The sequence below is a fragment of the Colletes latitarsis genome, chromosome 5, assembly GCF_051014445.1.
Source record: "Colletes latitarsis isolate SP2378_abdomen chromosome 5, iyColLati1, whole genome shotgun sequence".
Classification (NCBI taxonomy): Eukaryota; Metazoa; Arthropoda; class Insecta; order Hymenoptera; family Colletidae; genus Colletes; species Colletes latitarsis.
The window spans coordinates 35,949,368-35,974,300 of record NC_135138.1 but is presented as its reverse complement, the minus strand read 5'-3'; the positions used below and the strand labels follow the sequence as shown (position 1 = coordinate 35,974,300).

Below are 24,933 nucleotides of genomic sequence, written 5' to 3'. Positions count from 1 at the left end.
AATAAAGAATATAAGTATCGAGTACGATTCGAATATGGTCCGATTTATGCTAAAGTTATAATCAGTTGTAACATCCATATACTCCAGAAGATATTAATTGTTATCCCCTAAAAAAGAATCATTCGGGACCTTTAACATAATATTTTATAAATTAATAAAGTCCTATAATTTGTAGAGGCGGATTCATAACATAACAAAGCAAAGTTTGCAATGTCACCTACCTAAGAGTCAAAATGGCGGCTATTAATGTTTCAGTAACATTTAAACAGATTTTTTATTTCCTTTAACGTGTGTATTATGATGTTTTCTGTCTGCCACTTTTACATCTCTTGCGGATTAATATCTAATAAAAATGTCAAACTCACTTGTGAACAAAGGGCTTGAATTACTAGGTTACGAAAAGAGTATAAAACAAGGTTTGTATTTAATTGATGTAGGTTATAAATTTATATTAACCTGTAAACTTGATAAATAATGCAAATTTCGTACTTTATAGAAAAAAAGAAAAGAAAACACATAAAATATAAGGGTACATTAGACTTGATTCCTCCAAAACATAGAATAGTATCAAAAAAAGACAAAACAGGTACATATGTTACTTGAAATAAAAAAGATCTTATAGAAGGATATTTATCAATCGATAAATTTTAACTGTTTTATAGATCTTGGCACAATCCTTGGACGGTCAAGTAAAGTGACTGTTTATGAAACTCAAAAACGATTAGTAGCACAAAAGGATCCTATAGATGAAAATGTACAAAAGCTTTTAAAGTTTAGTACCAATCATATTAACTTAGATACAACAAATAAGGTACTAAGTGATTTTAAACGTTTAAAATAATTTGTACCAGGAATCACATAAATTGTTATTTGGTTATAGCTATTGAATCGAGCTATAAAGAAAAAATGTATTCCAAGGAAAGAAAAGCCTAAGGAACCTGAAACTACTGCATTCACTGAAGAAGATTTCAAGAAATTTGAACAAGAATACATGGATCAATAACTTGTAAAACATTATTCTTATATATATATACAAAAAAAAAAGCACCATTTTTCTCTCAGTATATGGAAAAAAATTGTTTATACAAAAAGTAATATCATGTATATAAATGTTCAATTTTTAAATATTCAAATTGAAATTTAAAAATGTTTAATAGTGATTGTGAAAAAGGTAAAGTAATACTGATTGTGACATTAGTTTTATTTTTCTATTACACTATATGGGTGATTGGTCTACCATTTATCGATGATAACAGAGTACAATCACTTTTTGGTTCTCATAATCTTGCTTTAATAATACCTGCAGTTTTAGGTTTATGTTTCGTTGGTGGATTAGTATTGTTCACTATTTATCATATCTGGCCATACTTTTCGTATGACAAATTCAGTAAACTTCACGAATCGTAAATTTTATGTGAAATATTTTACACAAATTCAAACAAAAAGAATTTCATATTCTTCGATTAATAGTCGATGGTTTTGAAGTTCGGGTGACTTATATAACTATATTGCATCACTTAGACTACACCATTAAGGTTTAGGTTATTCTATCTATCATAGACGAGAAAGAGACCTATTAATAAGAAACTTAAAATGTCTTCAAAAAAATGGATTATAATTGGTATTTCTGGTGCAACGTGTAGTGGAAAAACTTATTTAACTAATCAACTTCACAAGGAATTGAAAAATTCAGTCATAATACAACAAGATAACTATTTCTTGCCAATAGATGATCCGCGGCATACAAAAGTACCGAAACTCAAATGTTTGAATTGGGAAATATTAACCAGCATAGATATGGATAAAATGCGATCGGATATTTTAAAATTAATTGAATCGTCACCAAGCAAAGAAACTGTAGCAAAAACAAATGATAAGAATGTTTTGATAATAGAAGGTTTTTTACTTTTCAAATGTGAGGTTATTTCTAATTTATGCGATCAAAAATATTTCTTAACCGTAACTAAAAAACAATGTTGGATGCGAAGGAAAGATAGAAGTTACAATCCACCAGATGTTCCTGGTTACTTCGAGAATGTTGTATGGCCGGAATATTTGAAACATGTAAACGAATTAATACAAGACAAAGATTTATACAAAACAATAACATTCCTCGATGGATCAAAAAGTAAAGAAGAACTGTTTCGCATGATTTTCGCGAAAATAAAAAAATTGTTACCTTAAAATTTTCAAAATGTCATTATTACACATTTAAAAAAACACTTACAACTAAAAATAAATATACACCATGAACTGGTTTGGATATTTATCTACCATTCAGTGAAGACAAAGTGATATTTGCTATACATTCCAATGATTGCTTGATATAAAATAGAAATAAAATTACAAAGTATTCTTTCTAATTATCTAAATCATTTATCTTGGGTGTTCTCCTACTAAGTTAGAATAAAAGGATTACAATAGCAAATTTGTTTTGTCTATTAAATTTATATAACAATGGATCACTTCTGATTTTACCGTAAAAAGCGTACTTCACTTACCTGGCACAAATTGTGCATTGAGCGTTTTTTTTGTTTTTCGTAAATCATAATGAAATCTGTGTACATCACTTTCGTTTTTATGACAAATATATATGTACATGTCAGTGTTGGAATATCAACAATGAACCTGATTTTATGAACTCCCATGAAAATGCCCTTGTACGAGTTGATGTAGCATACTTATTTTTTGTTAGAAATGTAATAATTTCGTAGCTAAGTATTACAATGTTCTAACTATACCATGTAAAATTTCCTTTTGCTTTCACAGTATTTGTAAAGCCTGCTTCAGATGCTAAGTATTTATTGAGGAAATAATTTTATATTTTGTACAAAAATTAATTATATAAGGCTTAGAAATAAAGTATATTTGAATTGGTAACTCCTTCACAGACACGCGTTATAATTTACATTTTATTTATTCAGTCTTCAATGTTAGAGATTCAGAAAAAGCTTACAACTTATAAAAAAAACATTTTTTAATTTTTAATACTTTCCTGTTCCCCCCCCCCCCCCCCGGTTTCGGTATTTGATCAAAATTTTCGATATCTATCTTCATCCAAAACAGGCTTTTAAATATTTGAGTTCTTGGCTTTTAACAAGATTTTTTCATTCATTTTCTGTTTTTTAATAAAGATAACGCACAACGACGTGTATATGTTACATGGAATAGGCGTTATGTTTAGATTGACCTTGCACGTTTGTAACATTTATTGGAGCAGGTCCAGCTGTCAGATCATCTTGATCATTTTGCCCACAGGCTTTTCGAATATATTGTGGTGTAAGAACAACTTCTTCTTCCATTTCAAGTACTCGCTTGTCTAATTCCATACATATTGCCATCTCCTTTTCTAGCTTTGCCAACATTTGTGGTGAATTATATTTTTCAGGATCATCATGAAATACTACCATACCATCCTTTTGATTGATTGTTGCAAAAATCTCTCCATCTTCAATCTAAGTGTATAATGTATACATATATACATATATATATATATATATGCATTACCTTATATTAAAAAAAAAATAAATGTATTTACCATATTTAATATGTATTTCTCTGCATCAGCAGGTCCTGCTAGTTGAACTCTGCTTGCCACATCACTTAAACTAAGCGTCAAAAAAGTCTTAGTCAACCTTTGTATATTTTTTTTGTATAAATAGCTGAGCACTTGTTTCACAAGTCCCATATTGTGATCTCTCGTAAAATGTTGTTGATATCTGGTGATAATCTTCTGTACTTCTTCGCAACTATTCATCAGATAAGCTGTGGCTAGATCTTGATATTGTAGACTTAATGGTTTCATGTACCTATTGATCACTTGACTTGCATACCTAGGTAAGTTTAGAACCTTGCCATGCATTATTAAAGAGACCAAAATGTACTTTTTATAGGCTTCTAACATAATGTAACTAACTGCCATAGCAGGTGTTGTTACACACACTTCAAAAAAATACAATGCTCTATCATAATTTTTCAGTGCTGTATATATTATACCACCATAATAATAATATAGCAGAAAGTATTTTGAATCAAATTGTCCTCCTTCTTCACTGATACCAGTAACATCTATGTCAAGAAATTCAAGCGAAGGTTTGAAACACTTAGACAGAAGACATAGTTGGCAAAGATGAGCATGTATTGAAGTTAGTTGGCTATCAAACAGTTGAATTTTACGTATTGCGCGACACAATAATTCAATACCGCGCAAAGGTATTTGCAATTCAACTAATTTTTGTGTAAATAAATGACATAATTCTGCATCTATAACATAAATCATAAACAAAATGAAATTTTGCCATTTACAAGGAATTAAAATTTTTTTTTTACTGAAAAAGATGTATAGGAACTTACATGTTTCAGGAGCAAATCTAACTTGCTCCCCATTACAACCAATGATAAATTCTTGAACTTGATTAAATAATGGTTTGTAAGCATCAGCATTATTTGCACCATTAGGATTAGGCAGTGAAAATTTTACACACAATACTGCCAAAATACCTAAAGAATGTTGTTGCAGATCTAATGTTTCCAAAACATTATCTAAGTGCTGTCCATTTATCATTAATACATCTGTACTTTTACTTATTATTTCACATAGCTCTCGGAAATTACCTATAAAGCATAATGTACTTACATTGTATCAATTAGTAATTACTGCTTAGAAAAATATTGTACTTCCATTTATAAGTTCAATTTTGGAAACAACAGTTTAGATAAAGTTACAAAGTGAAATGTTGATATACATATCTAAATTTTGGCCACTAATACAGGCTTAATATAGAAATTGGATCTTCGTAATATTTGAATGAAACTAATTAAAAGGATTATTGAACATTCTATGAAACAGATTGCAAATTTGTACGTTAATTTTTTGGGGAAGAGGTTATTTCACACGAATACAATCCGTTCTAATAAAGAATCATTTGTGATTGTTCTTATAGGTTATGTTCACAAGAATTTAGGGAAGGTTTAAACATCTGTCGAACCTTGTTTCGAAAGCATCCGCACGTTATTTACAAACTGCTCCAATGCCGACGCCATTACTGCAAATGCTTTCTTCTCATCACCACCTTTGATTACTGGTGAGCCGTATTTACAGAAATTATTTTCGCGAACAAACGATCACCCAGGATGACGTTTTGAAACAGGCAACCGGAACGCTCCGAAGCATGTTACGAGAATAGCTGATTGCATCGAACTCCCTCTTGTATGTACACTATGATCAACATGCAATTTGAATCGAAATTTATTCGAATAAATTTGTCAATCCTACGGACTGAAATCTTATATCTTATATCCAAAATTAGGCAAAATACACTTTAATTTTTACGGCATATATACATATATAATACGTCGCATCTGAAATCCTTAATACTGAAAAATATGGTAACTGATTGTCAAAACAAAAATAAAAATAAAAATAAGAACGGTTATTTTCTGATTTTTTCCAATAACTTGTATTTTTTATTTAGATACGGTAGACATACGTGTACTGGTAACTATTTAATAATAATTTAGGTACAATTTCGATACGAAAACAGTCGTAAGAAGAATGCAATTGTATTCATTAGTTCGGACAAGCGTATCAATATTTAAAATTCAAGATGCTGTCGAGAGGTGTCTTTTTAATTTAAAATAAGTGTTCTACGTTTTTGTATGTATAAGATTGATTAAATTATATGTATTATCGGTGTTATATTTACAATACCTGTAAATAGACATTAAATATAAATAAGTGTGTGTAATCGTAAGACGAGAGTATTCGAATGTTTTGACCTTCGAAATAAATTTAAGTTATATTTTTATTTGTCTTAATTTACATAATACAAAGTATTCATCTTATTGTTATATTATGCATCAATAACAATATACATAAATAGAAAAATATCACTTAATTTTTATTCAGAATAATAAATACTTCCTTATGAGTTCGCATTTATTGTTAGACCGATCGATGGTTGTTAGGGTATTAACGATTCCTACAATTCTGTAAATGAATAAAACCAAGTGCTTTGACTCATTGTCGTCCATCGTATGTTTGGGCAAATACTTTATACTTGCATTAAAAACAAAGTACGTATTATTAAATCTAATTAAAAGAGCTTTGAAAAAGTATTTTTATAATGTCAAGTGCAACCTACGACGAGCTTTGGAAAAACACGCAAATTGTTTTGGACGAACTTATTCAAATGGACATGAGCTTACAAAACGCCGAACCGCAAAAAGATCGTGTGCAAGCTCGTAATATAATCTCAGAATTGTACGTGAAATATATAATTGTCTCTAATAAAATGGAACTGTGTTACGATCAAGTAATACAGCCGCAAAAACGAATATTAATAAGACAATTATTAGATTCGTGCCTTGGTAGGATCTTAGAGTTGAAACATGAACTGGTCGAAATAGATCTTTCGGAATATAGTTATTTCGATGATATTTTGATAAAGTTACGTGTCACGCCGCAAGAAATTGAGATTCAATTACCGAGGTATTTCAGACGCGAACGTTCGAAAGAGATCGAAGAGAGGCGAGAATTTATAGAAAATATTTTAAGAAACACAGGTGTATTATATGAAGTAATATTACCAAAAAAGATGACCGAATCCGAAGCTGTTAGACTTATACAGGTACAGATATTGCAGAAAAAATATTGAGGATAAAAAGTTAATTTTCAATTGAAACACTTTAGGCTCACGAGCGTGCGAGACAAGGAAGGCTGAGGTTCCAATTTATAAGAGAAATTCGCAAACTGAAAGAAAAATCGGTATTTAAAGCGGAAATAGAGGTGCAAGATAAATCGACTGAAAGAGCAGCTGCAATGAAAATTCAAAAAGTTTGGAGAGGATACGTTGCTAGACGAAAAATTCGAAAAAGACGCCTCGACGAAATGTTGTTAATTGGTAGTTATAATTTGTAAAAGGAAACATTAATGTGCATAAATAACGATCGATATATTGAAATGTATTTTCGAAGGTATGCTCCAGCCAAGTCAAGAAGTTACTGAAAGTGCCAGACAGGCTGAGAGAATTAGACAAGACAGATACGAAAAACAAATGAAATACCAACAATTGTACGAAATTTCTACGATTGAAATTGAGGAAAGAATTCGTAAAGAAAAAAGTGCTATAATGGAGGAAAATATAAGAAGTGAAATTCGAAATTGGGTAAAATCTTGCTTCCAAGAAACAGGAAAAATTCCTGATTTGCCATCTGCTGAGAGTGGTGGATCCAGAATCATATTTAGTAGACAGGTAATATTTACATTTCTATTGTATATACGATATTTAAGGATGAGCAGACTATGCTGTTTTATATTTAGGGAACTGAAAGCACTATAAGCAAATCTACAGCAGTGTCATCAAAGGAGTCCAAAAAATCAAAGAAATCAAAATCAAAGAAAGACAGTGAAACAGAGCAATCAGAAGAAGAAACAGAACAAGGTTTCAAGTCAATTCCTTCTAATTTTTTAACAAAATTAATATATGCTAATCAAGAGTATCAAGAAGTATGGAAAAATGAAACAGAACTCATGAATGCTATGGAATTACCAAACTTAAGTATGATAGAAAGCATAAAAACTAAAGAAGTTGAACACGAAGTAAGAGTTATGGTAGATCAAGTACTTAGAGGTAAACTTATGTTAGGATCTGAATACTATGCATAAAATTATGGTAATATGATATATTTAAAATATGTAGAAAAGCTTCTGAGGCTTTAATCATACTCAAAAATTATAATTAGGTGATATAGAAGCACTACAAAATGCATTAGACAGGGATAAAGGGTTCAAAGGTAAACGTGCGAAAAAAACACAGAAGCGAATTCGTCGTAGTGGGAAAAAGAATAAGAAAAGGAAAGAAAAGGATTTAACTCCTGATAGAACAATAGAATCTTTGATGGAAGAATTATTGACAGAAGACATCATTAAGCTCCATAGAGAAATTCCACTTAGCGATTTCAAAGGGGAAAAATCTTTTGCTAACTACAATCTAAGAGAAAGGGGAAAAGATCCTTTACCAGCACTTGGTTGAGTTGAACAAACAAATTAGTACATTTTATAATCTTCGTTTATATTCTAATTTTTTAATTTCTAAAAATTAATTGTATTAATAGGAGATATAAGACAGTTAATAGCCGAATATTGTATTCTCCCTTTGGGAAACAGTACTCTTAGAGAACTTACTCCTCTGGTAAGATCAGTCTTAATAGCTGGACCACATGGCAGTGGTAAAAAAATGTTAGTAAATGCAATTTGTACAGAACTAGGAGCTACTTTATTTGACATTTCACCAGCTAATATTGTTGGAAAATATCCTGGAAAATCAGGATTAATCATGCTTATTCACCTAGTATCAAAGGTGCTTGAAAAATGATAAATCAAGTTAAATAAATGATATCCATATATCTAAAAGTATTTTTATTATTTCCTTTTGTTCTAAGATGTCACGTTTATTGCAACCATCAATAATATTCATGGATTCGGCTGAAAAACCATTTGTTAAAAAAATTTCAAAAACAGATAAAACTGATCCAAAACGTTTAAAGAAAGATCTTCCTAAGTTAGTAAAGAACATCACAAATGAAGATAGAGTAATTCTTATTGGAATTTCAAACTCGCCATGGGATGGAGATCAAAAGCTTTTATATCAAACTTATGATAAGGTCATATATATTCCCAGGCCAGATTATGGGACTATGTCTAATGTGTGGAAAGATTTATTATATAAAGTCAGGTTTTATTCATTTATATATTATACTATATATTTAATATTTATTTCGAAAATTATGTTCTTGTTACATCTATAGTACTCTGGAATTAGTAGACAATTTGATACATCTGCCATGGCTAAAATTTGCGACGGCTTTACTATCGGAACTGTATTGGAATCAATTAACGAGGTATCGACAAAAAAATTATCGTAATAACGATACGGCTAATTATAAATTTTTCTTGTGTCGCAATATTTTATAATGGTACATGTTGAATTACAGGTAATGACCACAAAACGTATGGTACAGTTAAGAACTCACACACTAACACACGGTGAATTAATAAATGCGTTAAGTACTAAAAATCCAGTTTATTGCGAAGAGGAGGAAGCATTTATAGGTAACATATTGATAATAGATAATAATAAAAAATAATCGTAATACACATAATGAATTGTAACTTTTAACAGTTCTCTTTATTGCAGCCTGGCTCGGTAAAACACCAATATATCGTAAAAAACAACGCGTCCTTGAATTAGAGCTTCAAAAGCAAAGAGAAGCGAACGAAAAGGAAAATAGAAAAGGGAAGAAATCGCGAATAAATTAATTCGCACAGTTATTTGAAAAAATTGTACTACTATTTATAAATAGCTTTCTTTTGAAACAATAAATATGTATGAAGTATAAACTCGCTAAACGAAAAAAAAAAATTAGCATCATGTTACTTATCGCATTTTATTTCGTTTATATGATTTTCGTTACCGAGTTCCAGGCTGCCACGCATAAGAATTCTCGTAGAAATGCATGTAAAATCGATTTACGTAAGTAAAAGTAAACATAGTAATGTGACGACTATGTACGTTCAAGATCAAAGTTCTTGGTATTGGAAAAACTGCTTTTGTTTGATCAAAAAACGAGTTTATGGATGATACGAGAAGGGTCAAGTAAAAAAAGTTGCGTGCTCTTGTTATCTGTGTTATTACATTCACTAACGATAATAAAAAGTAATGAAATTTTTTCTTTCTTAGTTAGCGATATATTTTCTTATCAAACCATGCAAACCGAATCATACGTTGATCAGCACGTACCGCTTTAACTATTTACTCTTATGTAATGTCATAAATAAATAAGATATTTTGTAATTTTAATACTAATGTTTTGCACAGTTTTAATATCTTAGCACAGCGATTAGGATACTACACGTTCCAGTTGTCGATCGGTAAGATACTTCAATTTAAATTCTAACAATCGTTTCCTTATACGTTAATTCTATGCAATTTTACAAACTCATCAATCATTCTATGCAACTCTAAACATTCGGTAATTTATTGTACGCAATTGTATTAATTTGGTAATTTTTTAAATTCAATTTTATTAATCCGATAATTTCTCGTAATTAAATAAATATTTTATTCTTACAGAAAATGCCAGACAGCGGTAGATACTGCCTTCAGCAACGTGAATGCGAGTTAGGGCCGGCACAATTTCAATTCGGCCTGTTTTTATTCATGAACCTTCCTTTGTAAGAGAGATAAGTACGTAGGATGCCTCCGTTAGCTTTGCATCGGGGCACAAAAGTCTCGTTAAGTCTAAAGTTACACAAGTTATACGTTTCTTTCTTCGGTTCACGTGATACAGCACACAGTCAACAGGCTCGAGTAAGTCAGTGGCAAAGACCTCTTTAAAATATATCGGATGGACATAGTACTTTTCTTTCCAAAAAAAAATGTGTGCTTAAATTCTCTTCGCGATAAATTATGTTGCGGGATTCTAAAAATCAAATATACTACATAAAATGTAACTTACCGTAAATACTTTAAAAAAATATTTTATTGCTTCATTTATCATTTTAACGTTTACTGCTTTTACTGCTTTTTCGTACATAATAAAAAGTATATACCTAGTCTATAGGTTTATAAAAAAATTGGATAAACGTAAGCATTTTTTTTATTTGTAATATATGACATCAGTTGACATATTTGTAAGTGTTGGTTGTAAATATTGATGAAAATGGATGCATAATCAGATATTGCAGACTGGATAACTATTGTTTGTTCGACCTAAAGGTAGAGTGCAGGTAAACAGAATCACGTGACTATGATAATGTCATATTGGCCGAATAAATATCTATACAAATGAATATGTATTTATATAATAATAATGTAACATTTTCAAAATTTTGTTAATTATTACTTTTATTACGGATTCATTATCATCGAATTTTTGATCGCTTGTCACGTATTCTCATGTTTCAACCCTACTTTATGTCCGACCTTCAAAGCAACCTTGGTCACCATAGTAGTGTCGAAACAGTAGACATCTACTCCATATTCAAGTTGAACAGACTATACTTGATTATTAAATATTCACGACCTTCAGTTTATTCAACATTGAAATTTAATAAACAGTGTTTACAGTATAATGGATAAGAGATTATAGTTATTGTATTATAAATTATTCATTTCAATTTTTTCCTTTACTCTTTTTATCTTACAAACCGTCATCAATGAATACGATCGCAATTGAAATACAAAATCATGTTAATGTTTAAGAGAAAACTGAGTGATACAGAATGTTGTATATATTTTTTATTATGACAGATTTTCGTGCGTCAAGATCCCGATTCTTTATTTGTCTAAACTGTGAATCGAATCGCATTATTATCCCGTTATATAACAAACTAAACGGACAGCATAATAGTGATTTTATGCAGTGACATCACAGTCAAATTTTAGATATCCAAAAAAAACGAAATTTAAGTGTTGATAAAACATGGTTAAACTTTAAAAAAACGAAACAAAATTTTAATATCATGAAAAATGAAATCGATAATGTTTGACAAAATTGTTCGATTTGACGTTTTCTAAATTTATCGAACCCTTCGTCTTTACGAAAAGAATGCTATTAAAAATATAATCCAAAAGCTTACACTTTAATCGGAGAACACTTTTCGACACGGAAAGTTTTCAGAAGCTCGAAATTGAACGGACCTTAAATGTTTTACAAATATTCTCGAAATCTGTAAGATTACGTTACTGCCACAGGGGTATCGATCCCTCGCGACGGTCGAGCGTGTTACAGCGACGAACTATTCCACGCCAGTTATCGTTACCGATAATAGAAAATTATGTAAAAACAAAAACGCGGAAGGTCGACATGTGACAACTGCATGTCCACGAATCGATCTGGACGTCGGATTACACGGATGTGGAATAGCCTGTCAGCTGAAGGAGTAGGTGCGCTTCAACAGAAAAGCAGAATATTATTCGTAACAGAAGACGAGCCGCCGGTCCCGCCTAATGCGCTTGCGTACCGGAAACTTGTATTCCTATTGGTCGACAGCACATGGTCTGATGTCAGACCACATGGTCTGTCCAATTCAATAATAACGAGATGCTCACGAGCTAGAGGCTAGCCAGTTCTCTGCGACGTGCTCGCGACGCTGGTGTCGGTTATTGACGATAAGAAACCGTACGTCGCGCCTAAAGTCACTGAACAGCAGAACCATTTTCTAGATTATAATATTCGATACATTCCATTGTCTCTTCAGTGCAGAAAGCACAGGCCGGTGGATAAGATCCGCTCTATTCATTCCAAATAAATTTCGTTGTGTACAAATCATAGGATTCTGGGCATCCTCGAGTAAAAGAAATATAGAATTTGCAACATTTGCCAGGATTATATCCACGTGTGAGGTGAGTTATTACACAATACTCTACTTTAAATAGAAATCCATTAATTTGCCAATTATGATTATGATAGAATATTGATGATACATTAACGGTATAATTTGAATTGTTGATGAACGAGTATTTATCATACACGTCTGAGTATCGTAAAGAGCGATCGGTTAATTATTTATTTATTAGAAGTTGGACTCTTACGATTCAAAATATTACCACATTGTCTGTGTGTAAAAACAAGCGTTCGATATCTAGTTTATTCAAATTGTTCAATCTCGTCAAAGTGCTACAATATTTAGAGAAACATGGAAGGTACATTTATATGTGATTTTTTTTTTTGTGAAGTTAGATCAGTTGTTTCCTATCAACGTATGAGTATCAGAGTTCCCGAACAACGGTAAACGATTTTCGGTACTCGAATTACCAGTTCAATCCATAAGATAAATTGTTTTATTTTACGTGTACACACTTCTGTTATTAAATATATCTATAAATCCTTCCTGAAGTATTGAAAACGTCCTAGTGTCGAGCAACACGACTTCACAGTTAGTTTCGAAGTTTCACATATCGTGTACCGTAAACATACTGTCGCGATCGAAATGCTTGGAAAACGATTTCCGGTGCTCGTGCTTTTCGTATAAGGATCAACGTCTGAACAAATAGAATCTTCACGTGTGACTTAAATTCACGCTCTCATATTGCCACGTCATAATAAATCTAATGATAGCTAAGCTTATCTTACGAATAAGAGTTTCGAGAGCGGGGATAATATCATTTCTAACAGAATTAGTAACGTGAAAGTTTAACTAGTAAATGCACGAGTAATTTATGTTCTGTAACAGTATATTTTTCTCGTATTTAGGAGATCTCGTGCAACATAATAAATGCAACAAAGTATTCAATAAATATATTTGCTTAATCACGAACAGCGCGTGTGCAATTTCGAAAATGTTTTAAGTTTGACTTGTATAAACTTTTACTACTGCATCGCGCACTCTCTCTCTGCAACCCGCTTGCAGTAGTTTATCCACGTCGTTTCCGACCCGCGATATTTGCAAATTACTGTTATTTTATGAATTGTAAAATATCATTTCGCAAAACAATTAGCGATTATAGCGATTAATATATATATAAACTGAACAGGGATACTGTATGTAAATTTTTAAAAATATTATAATACGTTCTTAACTAGTTGACTTAAAATGAAAACATTCTGATTCCTTATACATACATCGAAAATAATACTAATTGAGCAAGAGGCCCCATTTTTATTGCAAGGTGTTCATATAATTATTCCTCATTTCTGACATACCGTGTATTGAAGAGCAATTAACTCTACGAGTTAATTAAGCATAAAACTTAATTGTATTCCACCGTACCTACTATCAATTCCAACGACTTAACGGCGTTAAAAAATGCGTCTAAAGGTGAATATTTCTTGAGTCATCGCGTTTCTTGGTTGGATAGCCAATCACGTGTTACCGACGACTGATCGATGGAGTAATTTAAATCGTCCAACTGGGCACAAAAATCTGGAAACGAATGTTTATGTTTTGTACACGTTTTAAAAAAGTTTGATTAATCCTTTGCTTATAAAACTTTCGAAAAAGTATCAGGATAAAAATGCTAAATTAGTGAATTAAACAGATGTAACAAATGATATTTGAGTATGTTCAGGTTTATTCTGTGCATCCTTCTCCTCGATGATAACGAATTTATTCAACTTATAAATAGAAGTAATGCTTATTATTTTGGAGGTGAACATTCGCCACAAAACGTCTTTCCATAAGCACGTTAGAAGGTTCAATACACTACGTCGAACCATCGTCGCAATTTTGATTCTGTGCGCATTTACGTCGCGCAACACGTGATTGGCTGATGAACTAGGCAAATGTGTTGAATGACCAGTTCTGCCGTTTGCCACATTTTGTTTATCTAATAGATTTATTTGAGGAATAATACCATTATTTATGGGAACACGATATAAATGATATCGTTCCCATTTTTAAATTAATATATCTGAATTACAAAGGTTAAACGTATGAATTTACGCATCAGAAATTCTATGAAATACGATTTGTTTCTCACTTTCTTTCAGTAGCCGAAGGTAGTTCAGTTTTCGAATATTGAATTGTACCTGTCGCGATGTATATACAATGAGCAACAAATTTGTGTTAACGTGCTGGTAATACGTGACATCTGAACTGCAAACAATTGTCATACATTTATTTTAATATATTTAGATTACAATTTTCATTCAATGGAGCAAGACAAAAAATAGATAATGCATAACATTTGATTAATACGTTCACGAAATATGTATGCGGAATTTGTAACATTTATTCGTGCCAGTGAATAAATCTGTATTTCTTATCGAATTCATTATGATCAAGGAGGGTTTTACGATAGAAATCTTTATATTCGTAATATTGTAAACGATTAAAAGAAAAATAAATAATCCTATTCATTATTATAATAGACCTTTAGTATCTGATGGGTTATATGTATTCGTGTAAGCGAGCCCTTTTATCGTGTTGCTTTTGATCACCTTAGAAATGTGGAATCGGCTGATTTAACGGAACTACTTTTTCTCTGAAAAGATAAACCGTGCGTATTCCAAGGCTAGTCGTATTTACCTTAGTATCGCAGCGACTTGACCATGAATTCGTAAAACACTTATGCTTTAATATTAAAAGCATGTTATTAGTGTGCTTAATTGTCCTTATAACAAATTAAAAAATAAAATACTAGATACATGAAAAAAGTATACGAAACTTAATACGTAACAATTTACTAGACCAATACTATCGAACATTATACATGTTATACGTTATTATTTATTGGCGGCGTTTGTGTGCCGCAACAAATAATCCTCCTTAAAAGATACAACATAAACTCATTGCTCTGCGATATTACGTACTAAATTCATTAAATTCACTAAATTCATCAAAAATTCATTAAAAGTTAATTAATACTTACATAATGGTATCAAAAGAAGCTATGAAAACTTTTCTGTATGGACGGTCAATAATGATTACGAAATACAAGTGTAAAATATTCGATTATAATCATTGACGTACTATTACTCAAAAGACATAATGAATATGTATTATTGTATGTACTTGAAATATTCACGTCTACCATCGACCATGACTGAATGTTACATCAGAATTTCTCAATTTACAAAAGATTACAGTGTTCTAAATATGACGTCTATATTATTTAATTTTGTCTACTCTTTATTTTGATCCATTTGCGTCTAAACAGAGATAGTACAGGCAAAAGCCAGAGTATGAGCTATCGTAAAGAACCTAATCTCGTTGTCTTAATGGAAACGACCGCATAAACAAAGTACAAAATATTTACATAATTTCTAAACCAGTGCCCTTAATAAGAATTCCAATTTGATGTATTTAATAACGGAACAGTATCCTGAATTGTATCTAAGATCTGAATTTTTTAATTTGGCTGTTATTAAGCGTTCTCTCAAATGTCGTCGTGTCCTTGTGTATCACGCGATATCGTGTGATTTGACCGTGAACTTCCGCGATGCAATCGTAACTGTCATTTTCACACCGCTTGGAGGTAAGATGCTATGTAAAAAAAAGTGAATCTTACGATGCTATCGTAATTATTTATAAACTGATGTTAACAAATCGTAAAATTTGTTAATAAATTATGGTAATTAATGCTGATGTAAATACTACAATGTATACTGATCATATATATCGAATATTCTTTGAGGTCAGGTCAATTGTACATCATGTGCTTATTACTACGGTCTGATAAAATATTCGAGTAACCCCGAATGCATAAAGAAGTACAAGTTCTACTGATTATTTAGTGAGCAAATTTTTTCCAGCATTCGCATTTTATGATGCATGTGCGTTGACGTCTACAAATCATTATTCCACATGTGAATTTAATGACTCTTGAATTCAATCTTCGTATACATACATTACTTAATGCCCACCAAAATTCTTCTCTTTCAAAACTCATTTAATTTTCTTTTTTTTTTCTTTTTCGTATAACATTTGATTTTATTACCGTATAAATGTATAATTTTTACTTCGTGCAATATTTTATCAAAGTAATAATAATGAAAAAGTCGTGACGTAAAAGAGTAAATAAAGAAAAAAATGCATACATTATTACTGTATGCATAATTCTTTTGATACGTTTTTAAACAAGAATTATCATGGGCGAAAATTTTATCTGAGTTGATTTAGTCTGGAGCGAATTCAATTGAAACCATTCAATCAGTCGTTTGTCGAGAAGTGGAGATAGTTATTGCAGTAATCTAATGCAATTGTCGAGACATCTGAGTAATCTAACGGCGCAGCAAACACCACCAATCTGCATCTGAAAAATTTTAACTGTAATTAACAAAATGATTTTTAAATTCATTATTTCTATGTATCTGTATAGGAATTAGTTTGCGTTTAATTATTTTCCTTTTAAAGTTAATGCTTTTACGTAGTAGTAAATTTATCTATGAATCGTAATAATTTACTATTATGCAATTTGTTGTTATATAACATTAAAAATAACAAATATTTATCTTTAATTTTCAGCTTACTGTCCACTAGGTTTTCACGTCTGATAAATTCTGCAAAAGGAACATTTTGAAAAATCGTTATATTATTACACCTATAATAATGCCAGCTCAGTTTGAAAGTGCAAACAGTCCCATCGTAAGAGAGCCAACCATGATGAACGGTAATGCCCCGTATACACTCAACGATGAAATCGTCATCAGCGGTTTTTCAGGTACGAAAATTCTGTTACGTTTTACATGATAATATATATAATTAGCAGCCATGTAATGCGTGATTTTATTTCAGGCCGCTTTCCGGAGTCGATGGACGTAGAAGAATTTAAGAAGAATTTATTCGAGGGCGTCGATATGGTCACAGATGATGCACGACGATGGCCTTCCGGTATTTACGGTATACCTACAAGAACCGGCAAACTAAAAGATCTAGCATCGTTTGATGCTACCTTCTTTGGTGTCCATGCCAAACAAGCTCATGTAATGGATCCACAGCTCCGTATGCTTTTGGAAACAACGTACGAAGCAATAGTCGATGCTGGTATTAATCCAAACGATATTAGAGGATCCAAGACTGGTGTATTTATCGGTGTTTCAGCCTCGGAAACGGAAGATTATTGGACTAAAGATCCAGATGCCGTAAATGGTTTGTATACTTCCTACACGACGAACAAAACAATGTATTTCTTAACGTGAGATATTTACGAATTTAAAACGTGTTCTTGCAGGATATGCTTTAACGGGCTGTTGTAGAGCCATGTTTCCAAACAGGATTTCGTATACATACGATTTCAATGGGCCAAGTTATGCAATAGACACTGCGTGTTCTTCATCTTTGTATGCCATGCATCAAGCAGTCGCTGCGATGCGTACGGGAGAATGCGATGCAGCGATTGTTGGTGGTTGCAATATTCCCTTGAAACCTGTAGGTTCCTTGCAATTTCACAGGTTAAGTATGTTATCTCACGATGGTACTTGCAAAGCATTCGACGCCGATGGAAAAGGTTACGTGAGAGCAGAAGCTGTTGGAGTTCTCTTTTTACAAAAGTCAAAGGATGCACGTAGAGTGTACGCCACTGTGCTACACTCAAAGACAAACATCGATGGAAACAAAGTTCAGGGCATTACGTTTCCCAGTGGTGACATGCAGAACAAATTAATGCGCGAGATTTACGATGAAGTAGGCATTAATCCTGCCGACGTTGTATACGTGGAGGCACACGGAACCGGTACTAAAGTTGGGGACCCGCAAGAAGTCAATTCGATTGCAAACCTATTCTGTAAAGGCAGAAAGACACCGCTTCTTATGGGTTCCGTTAAATCTAATATGGGTCATTCAGAACCTGCGAGCGGGGTTTGTTCTCTCGCGAAATTGCTTATCGCCATGGAATCGGGCGTGATCCCGGCCAATTTACATTACAAATCTCCAAACCAAGACATACCTGCTCTAAGCGATGGAAGGATACAAGTCGTAGACAAACCTACACCATGGAAAGGTGGTCTTGTAGCAATTAATTCATTCGGGTTTGGTGGAGCAAATGCACATGTACTTCTTCGTACCAATTCGAAACCAAAGTTGTCTCCAGTGTTAGACAGTAAATTGCTCAAGCTTGTTACAGTGTCAGGTCGTACAGAGGAAGCTGTACAAGTACTCTTAGATAAAGCTATCGAATATGAAGAAGACGATGAATTTATTGCCCTTCTTCATGATACTTACGCGAATAATATAACAGGGCATCTGTACCGTGGTTACGCTGTAATGGGAAACATTAATGTCGAGGAAATTAATCAATATAACTCGCCGGAGAAACGTCCTATTTGGTTTGTATTTTCTGGCATGGGGTCTCAATGGGCAGGTATGGGCAGAGAATTGCTTTGCATCGAACCATTCCAAAGAAGTTTGCAACGATGTGCTGATGTTTTGAAACCAGAAGGAATTGATTTGATGAATCTGATTTTGAACGGAATGCCTGAAACCTTTGATAACGTTATCCACAGTTTCGTGTCAATCGCAGCCATTCAAGTCGCCCTTGTCGATCTATTGTCTCATCTTGATATTCATCCTGATGGTATTATTGGACATTCCGTTGGTGAATTAGGCTGTGCCTACGCAGATGGTACTTTTACTCCGGAACAAACAGTACTGGCTGCTTATTGGAGAGGAAGATCGATTCTTGATTCGAAGCTAATGCCGGGAGCTATGGCTGCTGTAGGATTTAGCTGGGACGAAGCTAAAGCACGATGCCCGCCTGACATTTCACCGGCTTGTAACAACGCGGCCGATTCTGTAACCGTTTCCGGTGGAATCGAGGCAATCAACAAATATGCGGAACAGCTGAAGAAAGAAAACGTCTTCGTAAAAGTAGTAGACAGTTCTGGTGTTGCGTTCCACAGCAAGCATGTAGCTCCAGCAGGTCCAAACTTGCGTGCCGCGCTCGAGAAGATTATACCGAATCCAAAACAACGATCCTCTAGATGGATCTCTACGTCGATACCTGAAGAAGCTTGGGGCAATCCATTAGCGCAACTTAGTTCTGCAGCTTATCATGTAAATAATTTATTATCGCCCGTACTTTTCCAACAAGGACTCGCTCATATTCCGGATAATGCGATAACAATTGAAATCGCTCCACATTGTCTGTTGCAAGCAGTTTTACGTCGATCATTGGCACCAACTGCAACCAATATCGGTTTACACAAGAGAGGACATGCAAATAACGTTGGCTTCTTCCTTGAAAATATAGGAAAATTGTACATGGAAGGTGCACAACCTAAACTATCGAAATTGTATCCGCCTATCACTTATCCGGTTGGTCGTGGTACACCGATGATAAATTCTCTTGTTAAATGGGATCATTCTACCGAATGGAGCGTAGCTTCTTTTATGACGAACGAAGGTAGTTCTGGAGAAAGCGTGGTTGAAGTTGATCTGTCTAAAGAAACTGACGCGTACATAGCTGGTCATACAATTGACGGAAGAGTTCTTTTCCCGGCCACCGGCTATCTAGTAATTGTTTGGAAGACTCTTGCAAAATTACGCGGGGTCGACTATGAACAATTACCAGTAGTCTTTGAAAATGTAGCCTTCCAACGAGCTACCATCATGCCGAAGGAAGGTTCGATCAAGTTTTTGATCAATATATTTATGGGAACAGGTGAATTCGAAATTTGTGAAAACGGAGCCGTGGCGGTAACGGGAAAAATATCTGTGCCGGAAACCACCGAAAAGATGTTGTTGAATTTGCCAGTGCCGGTTGTTCGAAACGAACGCGAATTATTGGAATTAAATTCTAATGATGTTTACAAAGAACTCAGATTACGAGGATACGATTATAGCGGAGTCTTTCAAGGTGTTAAATCCGCCAACAATCGGGGTGGTATTGGCAAATTACTTTGGTCCAACTGGATTCCATTTATAGACACTATGCTTCAATTTAGTATACTCGAGAAGGACATGAGAGCATTATATTTACCAACTCGTATGCAATATGCTGCCATCAATCCTACTGTTCATCTGGAATATGTTAAAAGCTTAAAAGAAGACGAAGGCGTCCCGGTATACTCTTACTCAAATATCGGTGTTATTAAATCAGGCGGTGTCGAAATAAGAAAAATGAAAGCCTCCTTGGCTCCGAGAAGACAACAATCTCAAGCTGCTCCTAAACATGAAAAATACACTTTTGTACCTTACGTAAATCCTCAACCATTGGTACAAGATGTTGACAGAGCAAAAGTACAGGCGCTCACGGTTTTATTGCAAATTGTTTGCGAAAACTCAAGAAGTATAAAGGTTAAAGCTGTCGAAGTAGCTGAAGGTCGTCCCGTAGATACTCTTTTCGTATCAACCGTGTTGGAAATTCTTTACAGCGAACCCCAGATTTCTGTAAGTTTTCTGACAGTCATTTTTTCCCCTAATGTCGTAAAGGATTAAACGTGTACGTCATCAATTTTGTTTTTACAGGTTGACTTACAAGTGACTACTACAGGTACAGTTGATCAGTACAGTAGCTTAGCAGCATTAAATGTTAAAGCTGTACAGCGTGATTTGAACACTGCACCCGTTGGTCAAGATCTAAATCTTGTGATGGCATATAACGTGCTGTCCAATAAATCAGAAAAATTACAAAATCTATCGCAGAGTTTGAAGTCTGGAGGATTTGTATTATTGGAAGAAACTAGTCAATTTGATCTTAATTTGCTAAAGGCCTCGGATCTACTATATGTAGGAAAACAAGTTACGCCTGGAAAGACTTACTTACTCTTGAAAAAGAAAGAGCAGAAATCGAAACCGATCGTTGTACATGTAACGGAAAATAATTTCAATTGGGTCGAAGATGTCAAGGCAGCTTTAAAAACAGCCGTGGCCAAAAAGGAACAAGTTCTTTTTGTAAACCAAGGCGAAAAATTATTTGGTAATTTCTTTTTACGAAACTTTTCTGCAGTTATTATCAGTCTCTTTTATAATTGTTATCTGTAATGTCGTCTATCATTTTTAGGTATGGTTGGCTTTATGAATTGTATTCAGCAAGAAGAAGGTGGTGCTGGATCGCGCTATCTATTCATCCAAGACAAGAACGCACCTAAGTTTAGTCTAGACAATAAATTCTATGCTGAACAATTAGAGAAACAGTTAATAGCCAATGTCTTGAAAGGAGAACAATGGGGATGTTACCGACATTTGCAATTGGATCAGCAAAATGGTGCGTCGTCTCTCCAAGTTGAACATGCTTATATTAATGCGTTGTACAGGGGTGATTTGAGTAGTTTGCGATGGATCGAAAGTCCATTGAGTTATTACCAACCAGAAAAATGCCCGAATACAGAGTTATGTTACGTATACTACGCACCTCTAAACTTCAGGGACATAATGTTGGCAACTGGAAAATTGCCGCCGGATGCTCTTCCTGGAAACTTAGCCAACCAAGATTGTATATTGGGTCTTGAATTTTCTGGACGTAATTCAAAGGGTCAACGAATCATGGCAATGGTACCAGCACGTGGTTTAGCAACCACTGTTGTAGCTGATCCCGGTTTCATGTGGGAAGTACCTGACAAATGGACATTGGAAGAAGCAGCAACGATTCCAGTAGCTTACGCAACGAGTTACTATGCTCTCTGTGTCAGAGGAGGCTTAAAACCCGGCGACAGTGTTCTTATTCATGCTGGAAGTGGAGGTGTTGGACAAGCTAGTATTTCCATAGCTTTGCACGCAGGCTGCACAGTATTCACCACTGTTGGTACACAAGAAAAGCGAGACTTCTTGAAGAAAATGTTCCCTCAATTAACAGATAAGAATATTGGCAATTCTCGAGATACTAGTTTCGAACAACTGGTACTTACTCAAACTAATGGTCGTGGTGTTGACATAGTACTCAACTCATTGGCAGAAGAAAAATTGCAAGCCAGTCTAAGGTGTCTTGCTCTAGGCGGCCGTTTCCTAGAAATTGGAAAATTCGATCTGTCCAACGACGCGCCTCTGGGAATGTCGATGTTCCTGAAAAACACTTCTTTCCACGGCATTCTTTTAGACGCTATCTGCGAAGAAAATGGTCCAGAGAGACAAGCCGTAGTAAGACTCGTTAGAGAAGGAATACAAAATGGCGCCGTTCGTCCACTTCCTTCAACAGTCTTTACAGAACAGCAAATCGAACAGTCGTTTAGGTTCATGGCTACGGGTAAACATATTGGTAAAGTTCTGTTAAAGATTCGAGAGGAAGAGAAGAAAAAAGTTACGTCCCCGTTACCCAAAATAGTCGCAGCTATTCCGCGTACGTACATGAATCCAGAAAAATCATACATATTGGTCGGTGGTCTTGGTGGATTTGGTTTAGAACTTGCAGACTGGATGATAACTCGTGGCGCGAAGTATATAGTATTGACATCACGATCTGGAATACGTACTGGCTTCCAGGCATTATGTGTTCGTCGTTGGCGCGAACTGGGTGTAAACGTTCTGATTTCTACAGCAGATGTAACCACATTACCTGGAGCAAAACAACTCATTAAAGAAAGTGCCGAAAAAGCTCCTGTCGGTGGAATATTTAATTTGGCTGCTGTCTTACGAGACGATTTGATTGAAAATCTCCAGGGTAGCGATTTCGCGACCGTAGCGTTACCCAAAGTTACCGGAACTAAATATTTGGATGCAGTGTCCCGGGAATCTTGTCCTTCGTTGGACTACTTCGTTGTTTTCTCATCTATTACAAGTGGAAGGGGAAATATTGGTCAAACGAATTATGGTCTTGCAAATTCTGCTATGGAAAGAATAATGGAACACCGACAATCGAACGGTTTACCTGGCCTTGCTATACAATGGGGAGCTATTGGAGACGTCGGCTTAATTTTAGAATCAATGGGTGGTGGTAATGAAACCGAAGTGGGTGGTACTTTGCCACAACGTATCGCAAGTTGTCTCGATACAATGGATACGTTCCTTCAACAACCTCATCCCGTTTTGGCTTCCTGTGTTGTGGCAGACAAACGCAAACTCACGGATAATGCAAACAAAGTCAGCGTTGTTCAGGCAGTTGCTAACATCTTGGGCATTAAGAAATTGGAGTCTATCAATACCAGTGTTACTTTGGCCGATTTTGGAATGGATTCTTTAATGGGAACAGAGATCAAACAAACCCTCGAAAGAAATTACGACTTAATATTGTCGGCACAGGAGATTCGTACTTTAACGTTCGAAAAATTATCTGCAATCGACTCTGGTTCGACCGAGGAAGTAGGAGGAGGATCGGAAGTGGAAGAAGAAAATGTAGCAGAATTTCTGTTCCAATGCGACGGCACAGAAATTGTACCTTTGGAGCCTCTTATACAATTGAAAACAAAGAATTCAAAAGGAGTTCCTATATTCTTCGTTCACGCAATCGAAGGAATGGTATCTGCGTTCAAGAGTATAACTACTAAGTTGGATCGACCTGCTTGGGGATTCCAATGTGTCAAAAATGTCCCATTAAATTCTATAGCAGAATTAGCACACTTTTACATAAATGAAATGAAAACAGTTCAAAAGAAAGGACCATATCACATAGTGGGTTATTCCTTTGGAGCTTGTGTTGCTTTTGAAATGGCTGTTCAACTAGAAACTCTAGGAGAAGTAGTAGTTTTAACCCTACTCGACGGTTCACCAGAATTTGTAAAATTACATTCTGAAGCAATTGGAAAACAAGCTACTCAAACGACACAAGATATAAGTTCAGATGGTCTCCGAAAGTGTCTATCATTCTTTATTAAGCAGTTCAATCCGAAGATTAGTTTTATACAGGTAATGCATATATTCTTATTTTCATATACATACCATATTGAAATCTTATGATAACATTCGTATAATATATTTCGCTATTTTTGTTTTCTATAGGCATATAATCTTTTGAAAGAAATGCCTACAGAAGAAGAAACATTAAATAAAATGGTGGAAATAATAAATAATTCGCAATTGAAAGCTGAAGACTTGAAAGTTGCTGGTTACTTATTGTACAAAAAGTTGCAGGCAGCTTATTTCTACAAACCAAGCAACACATATAATGGAGAAATCAGATTAATTAAAACTAACGAGAACTTTATTCAACTAACGAACGATTATGGTTTGTCAGAGGTAATTATTACATTTAAGTAAAGAGAATACGAATAAGTATTAATTTTAATTTCTTTTTCTATATGCTTAATAATATTTTTAACATTTGTAGATTTGCAAAAACAAAGTGCGAGTCGAAGAATTTCCTGGTAATCATAGAAGCCTTCTACTGGGAGACAGTGCAACACAAATTGCAAAAATTCTACGAACGTAAACTTTTTTCTACTCATTAAAATATAAAAAAAAAAAATTGAGGGAATAATCTACTACATTTATATCATTATTTAAATGTGCATAAATGTTGCATAGATACATTTTATAAAGTATCAATGTACTATAACAGAGATCATCAAAACTTAATATTTAATATTTAATATGATTCCTACATATTCTTTGTAAAGTTCCTT

General features: G+C 33.9%; 6 protein-coding genes across 8 annotated transcripts; 5 read left to right on the top strand and 1 right to left on the bottom strand.

Annotated features, from left to right (window-relative positions):
- The first annotated feature begins 209 nt into the window (after nucleotides 1–209).
- LOC143341650 (uncharacterized) lies at nucleotides 210–1,127 on the top strand. Its single transcript, XM_076764632.1, has 4 exons — nucleotides 210–416; nucleotides 497–586; nucleotides 663–811; nucleotides 881–1,127. The coding sequence occupies exons 1-4, from the start codon at nucleotides 353–355 to the stop codon at nucleotides 1,001–1,003; spliced, it is 426 nt and encodes a 141-aa protein (XP_076620747.1). The 5' UTR covers nucleotides 210–352; the 3' UTR covers nucleotides 1,004–1,127.
- On the top strand, nucleotides 1,006–1,407 carry LOC143341652 (uncharacterized). Its single transcript, XM_076764633.1, has one exon. The coding sequence runs from the start codon at nucleotides 1,147–1,149 to the stop codon at nucleotides 1,405–1,407; it is 261 nt and encodes an 86-aa protein (XP_076620748.1). The 5' UTR covers nucleotides 1,006–1,146.
- A 174-nt stretch (nucleotides 1,408–1,581) lies between these two features.
- Nrk1 (nicotinamide riboside kinase) lies at nucleotides 1,582–2,909 on the top strand. Its single transcript, XM_076764631.1, has one exon. The coding sequence runs from the start codon at nucleotides 1,594–1,596 to the stop codon at nucleotides 2,182–2,184; it is 591 nt and encodes a 196-aa protein (XP_076620746.1). The 5' UTR covers nucleotides 1,582–1,593; the 3' UTR covers nucleotides 2,185–2,909.
- A 205-nt stretch (nucleotides 2,910–3,114) lies between these two features.
- Nucleotides 3,115–11,090, bottom strand: Csn3 (COP9 signalosome subunit 3). Of its 2 annotated transcripts, XM_076764629.1 has the most exons (5): nucleotides 10,132–11,090; nucleotides 4,989–5,218; nucleotides 4,354–4,614; nucleotides 3,539–4,263; nucleotides 3,115–3,455 (listed from the first exon to the last, which is right to left on the bottom strand). In XM_076764629.1, exons 2-5 carry the CDS (start codon nucleotides 5,041–5,043, stop codon nucleotides 3,159–3,161), a joined length of 1,338 nt encoding a protein of 445 aa, XP_076620744.1. In that variant the 5' UTR covers nucleotides 5,044–5,218; nucleotides 10,132–11,090; the 3' UTR covers nucleotides 3,115–3,158. The 2 variants fall into 2 exon arrangements, with proteins under 2 accessions (XP_076620744.1, XP_076620745.1); XM_076764630.1 differs by lacking the exon at nucleotides 10,132–11,090 and having other exon boundaries at nucleotides 4,989–5,267.
- LOC143341653 (dynein regulatory complex protein 11) lies at nucleotides 5,904–9,789 on the top strand. The gene is made up of 10 exons (XM_076764634.1): nucleotides 5,904–6,629; nucleotides 6,692–6,902; nucleotides 6,976–7,253; nucleotides 7,322–7,631; nucleotides 7,744–8,028; nucleotides 8,116–8,360; nucleotides 8,443–8,730; nucleotides 8,809–8,901; nucleotides 8,995–9,112; nucleotides 9,198–9,789. Exons 1-10 carry the CDS (start codon nucleotides 6,126–6,128, stop codon nucleotides 9,317–9,319), a joined length of 2,454 nt encoding a protein of 817 aa, XP_076620749.1. The 5' UTR covers nucleotides 5,904–6,125; the 3' UTR covers nucleotides 9,320–9,789.
- A 1,025-nt stretch (nucleotides 11,091–12,115) lies between the features above and the next one.
- Nucleotides 12,116–24,900, top strand: Fasn1 (Fatty acid synthase 1). Of its 2 annotated transcripts, none has more exons than XM_076765398.1 (8): nucleotides 12,116–12,407; nucleotides 16,970–17,165; nucleotides 17,240–17,593; nucleotides 17,676–20,830; nucleotides 20,909–21,359; nucleotides 21,444–24,217; nucleotides 24,311–24,547; nucleotides 24,639–24,900. In XM_076765398.1, exons 2-8 carry the CDS (start codon nucleotides 17,054–17,056, stop codon nucleotides 24,738–24,740), a joined length of 7,185 nt encoding a protein of 2,394 aa, XP_076621513.1. In that variant the 5' UTR covers nucleotides 12,116–12,407; nucleotides 16,970–17,053; the 3' UTR covers nucleotides 24,741–24,900. The 2 variants fall into 2 exon arrangements, with proteins under 2 accessions (XP_076621513.1, XP_076621514.1); XM_076765399.1 differs by lacking the exon at nucleotides 12,116–12,407 and adding an exon at nucleotides 16,640–16,773.
- Nucleotides 24,901–24,933: the final 33 nt, after the last annotated feature.

Excerpts from the sequence above, each read along its gene's own strand:
- LOC143341650 (XM_076764632.1), top strand. The coding sequence starts at position 353 with ATGTCAAACTCACTTGTGAACAAAGGGCTTGAATTACTAGGTTACGAA. Across the intron at positions 417-496 it reads CGAAAAGAGTATAAAACAAG|AAAAAAAGAAAAGAAAACAC; the intron begins GTTTGTATTTAA and ends CGTACTTTATAG. Across the intron at positions 587-662 it reads ATCAAAAAAAGACAAAACAG|ATCTTGGCACAATCCTTGGA; the intron begins GTACATATGTTA and ends ACTGTTTTATAG.
- LOC143341652 (XM_076764633.1), top strand. The coding sequence starts at position 1,147 with ATGTTTAATAGTGATTGTGAAAAAGGTAAAGTAATACTGATTGTGACA.
- Nrk1 (XM_076764631.1), top strand. The coding sequence starts at position 1,594 with ATGTCTTCAAAAAAATGGATTATAATTGGTATTTCTGGTGCAACGTGT.
- Csn3 (XM_076764629.1), bottom strand. The coding sequence starts at position 5,043 with ATGGCGTCGGCATTGGAGCAGTTTGTAAATAACGTGCGGATGCTTTCG. Across the intron at positions 4,615-4,988 it reads GCGGATGCTTTCGAAACAAG|GTAATTTCCGAGAGCTATGT; the intron begins GTTCGACAGATG and ends TATGCTTTATAG. Across the intron at positions 4,264-4,353 it reads TAGATTTGCTCCTGAAACAT|ATGCAGAATTATGTCATTTA; the intron begins GTAAGTTCCTAT and ends TTTATGTTATAG.
- LOC143341653 (XM_076764634.1), top strand. The coding sequence starts at position 6,126 with ATGTCAAGTGCAACCTACGACGAGCTTTGGAAAAACACGCAAATTGTT. Across the intron at positions 6,903-6,975 it reads CGACGAAATGTTGTTAATTG|GTATGCTCCAGCCAAGTCAA; the intron begins GTAGTTATAATT and ends GTATTTTCGAAG. Across the intron at positions 7,254-7,321 it reads GAATCATATTTAGTAGACAG|GGAACTGAAAGCACTATAAG; the intron begins GTAATATTTACA and ends TTTTATATTTAG.
- Fasn1 (XM_076765398.1), top strand. The coding sequence starts at position 17,054 with ATGCCAGCTCAGTTTGAAAGTGCAAACAGTCCCATCGTAAGAGAGCCA. Across the intron at positions 17,166-17,239 it reads CGTCATCAGCGGTTTTTCAG|GCCGCTTTCCGGAGTCGATG; the intron begins GTACGAAAATTC and ends ATTTTATTTCAG. Across the intron at positions 20,831-20,908 it reads ACAGCGAACCCCAGATTTCT|GTTGACTTACAAGTGACTAC; the intron begins GTAAGTTTTCTG and ends TTGTTTTTACAG.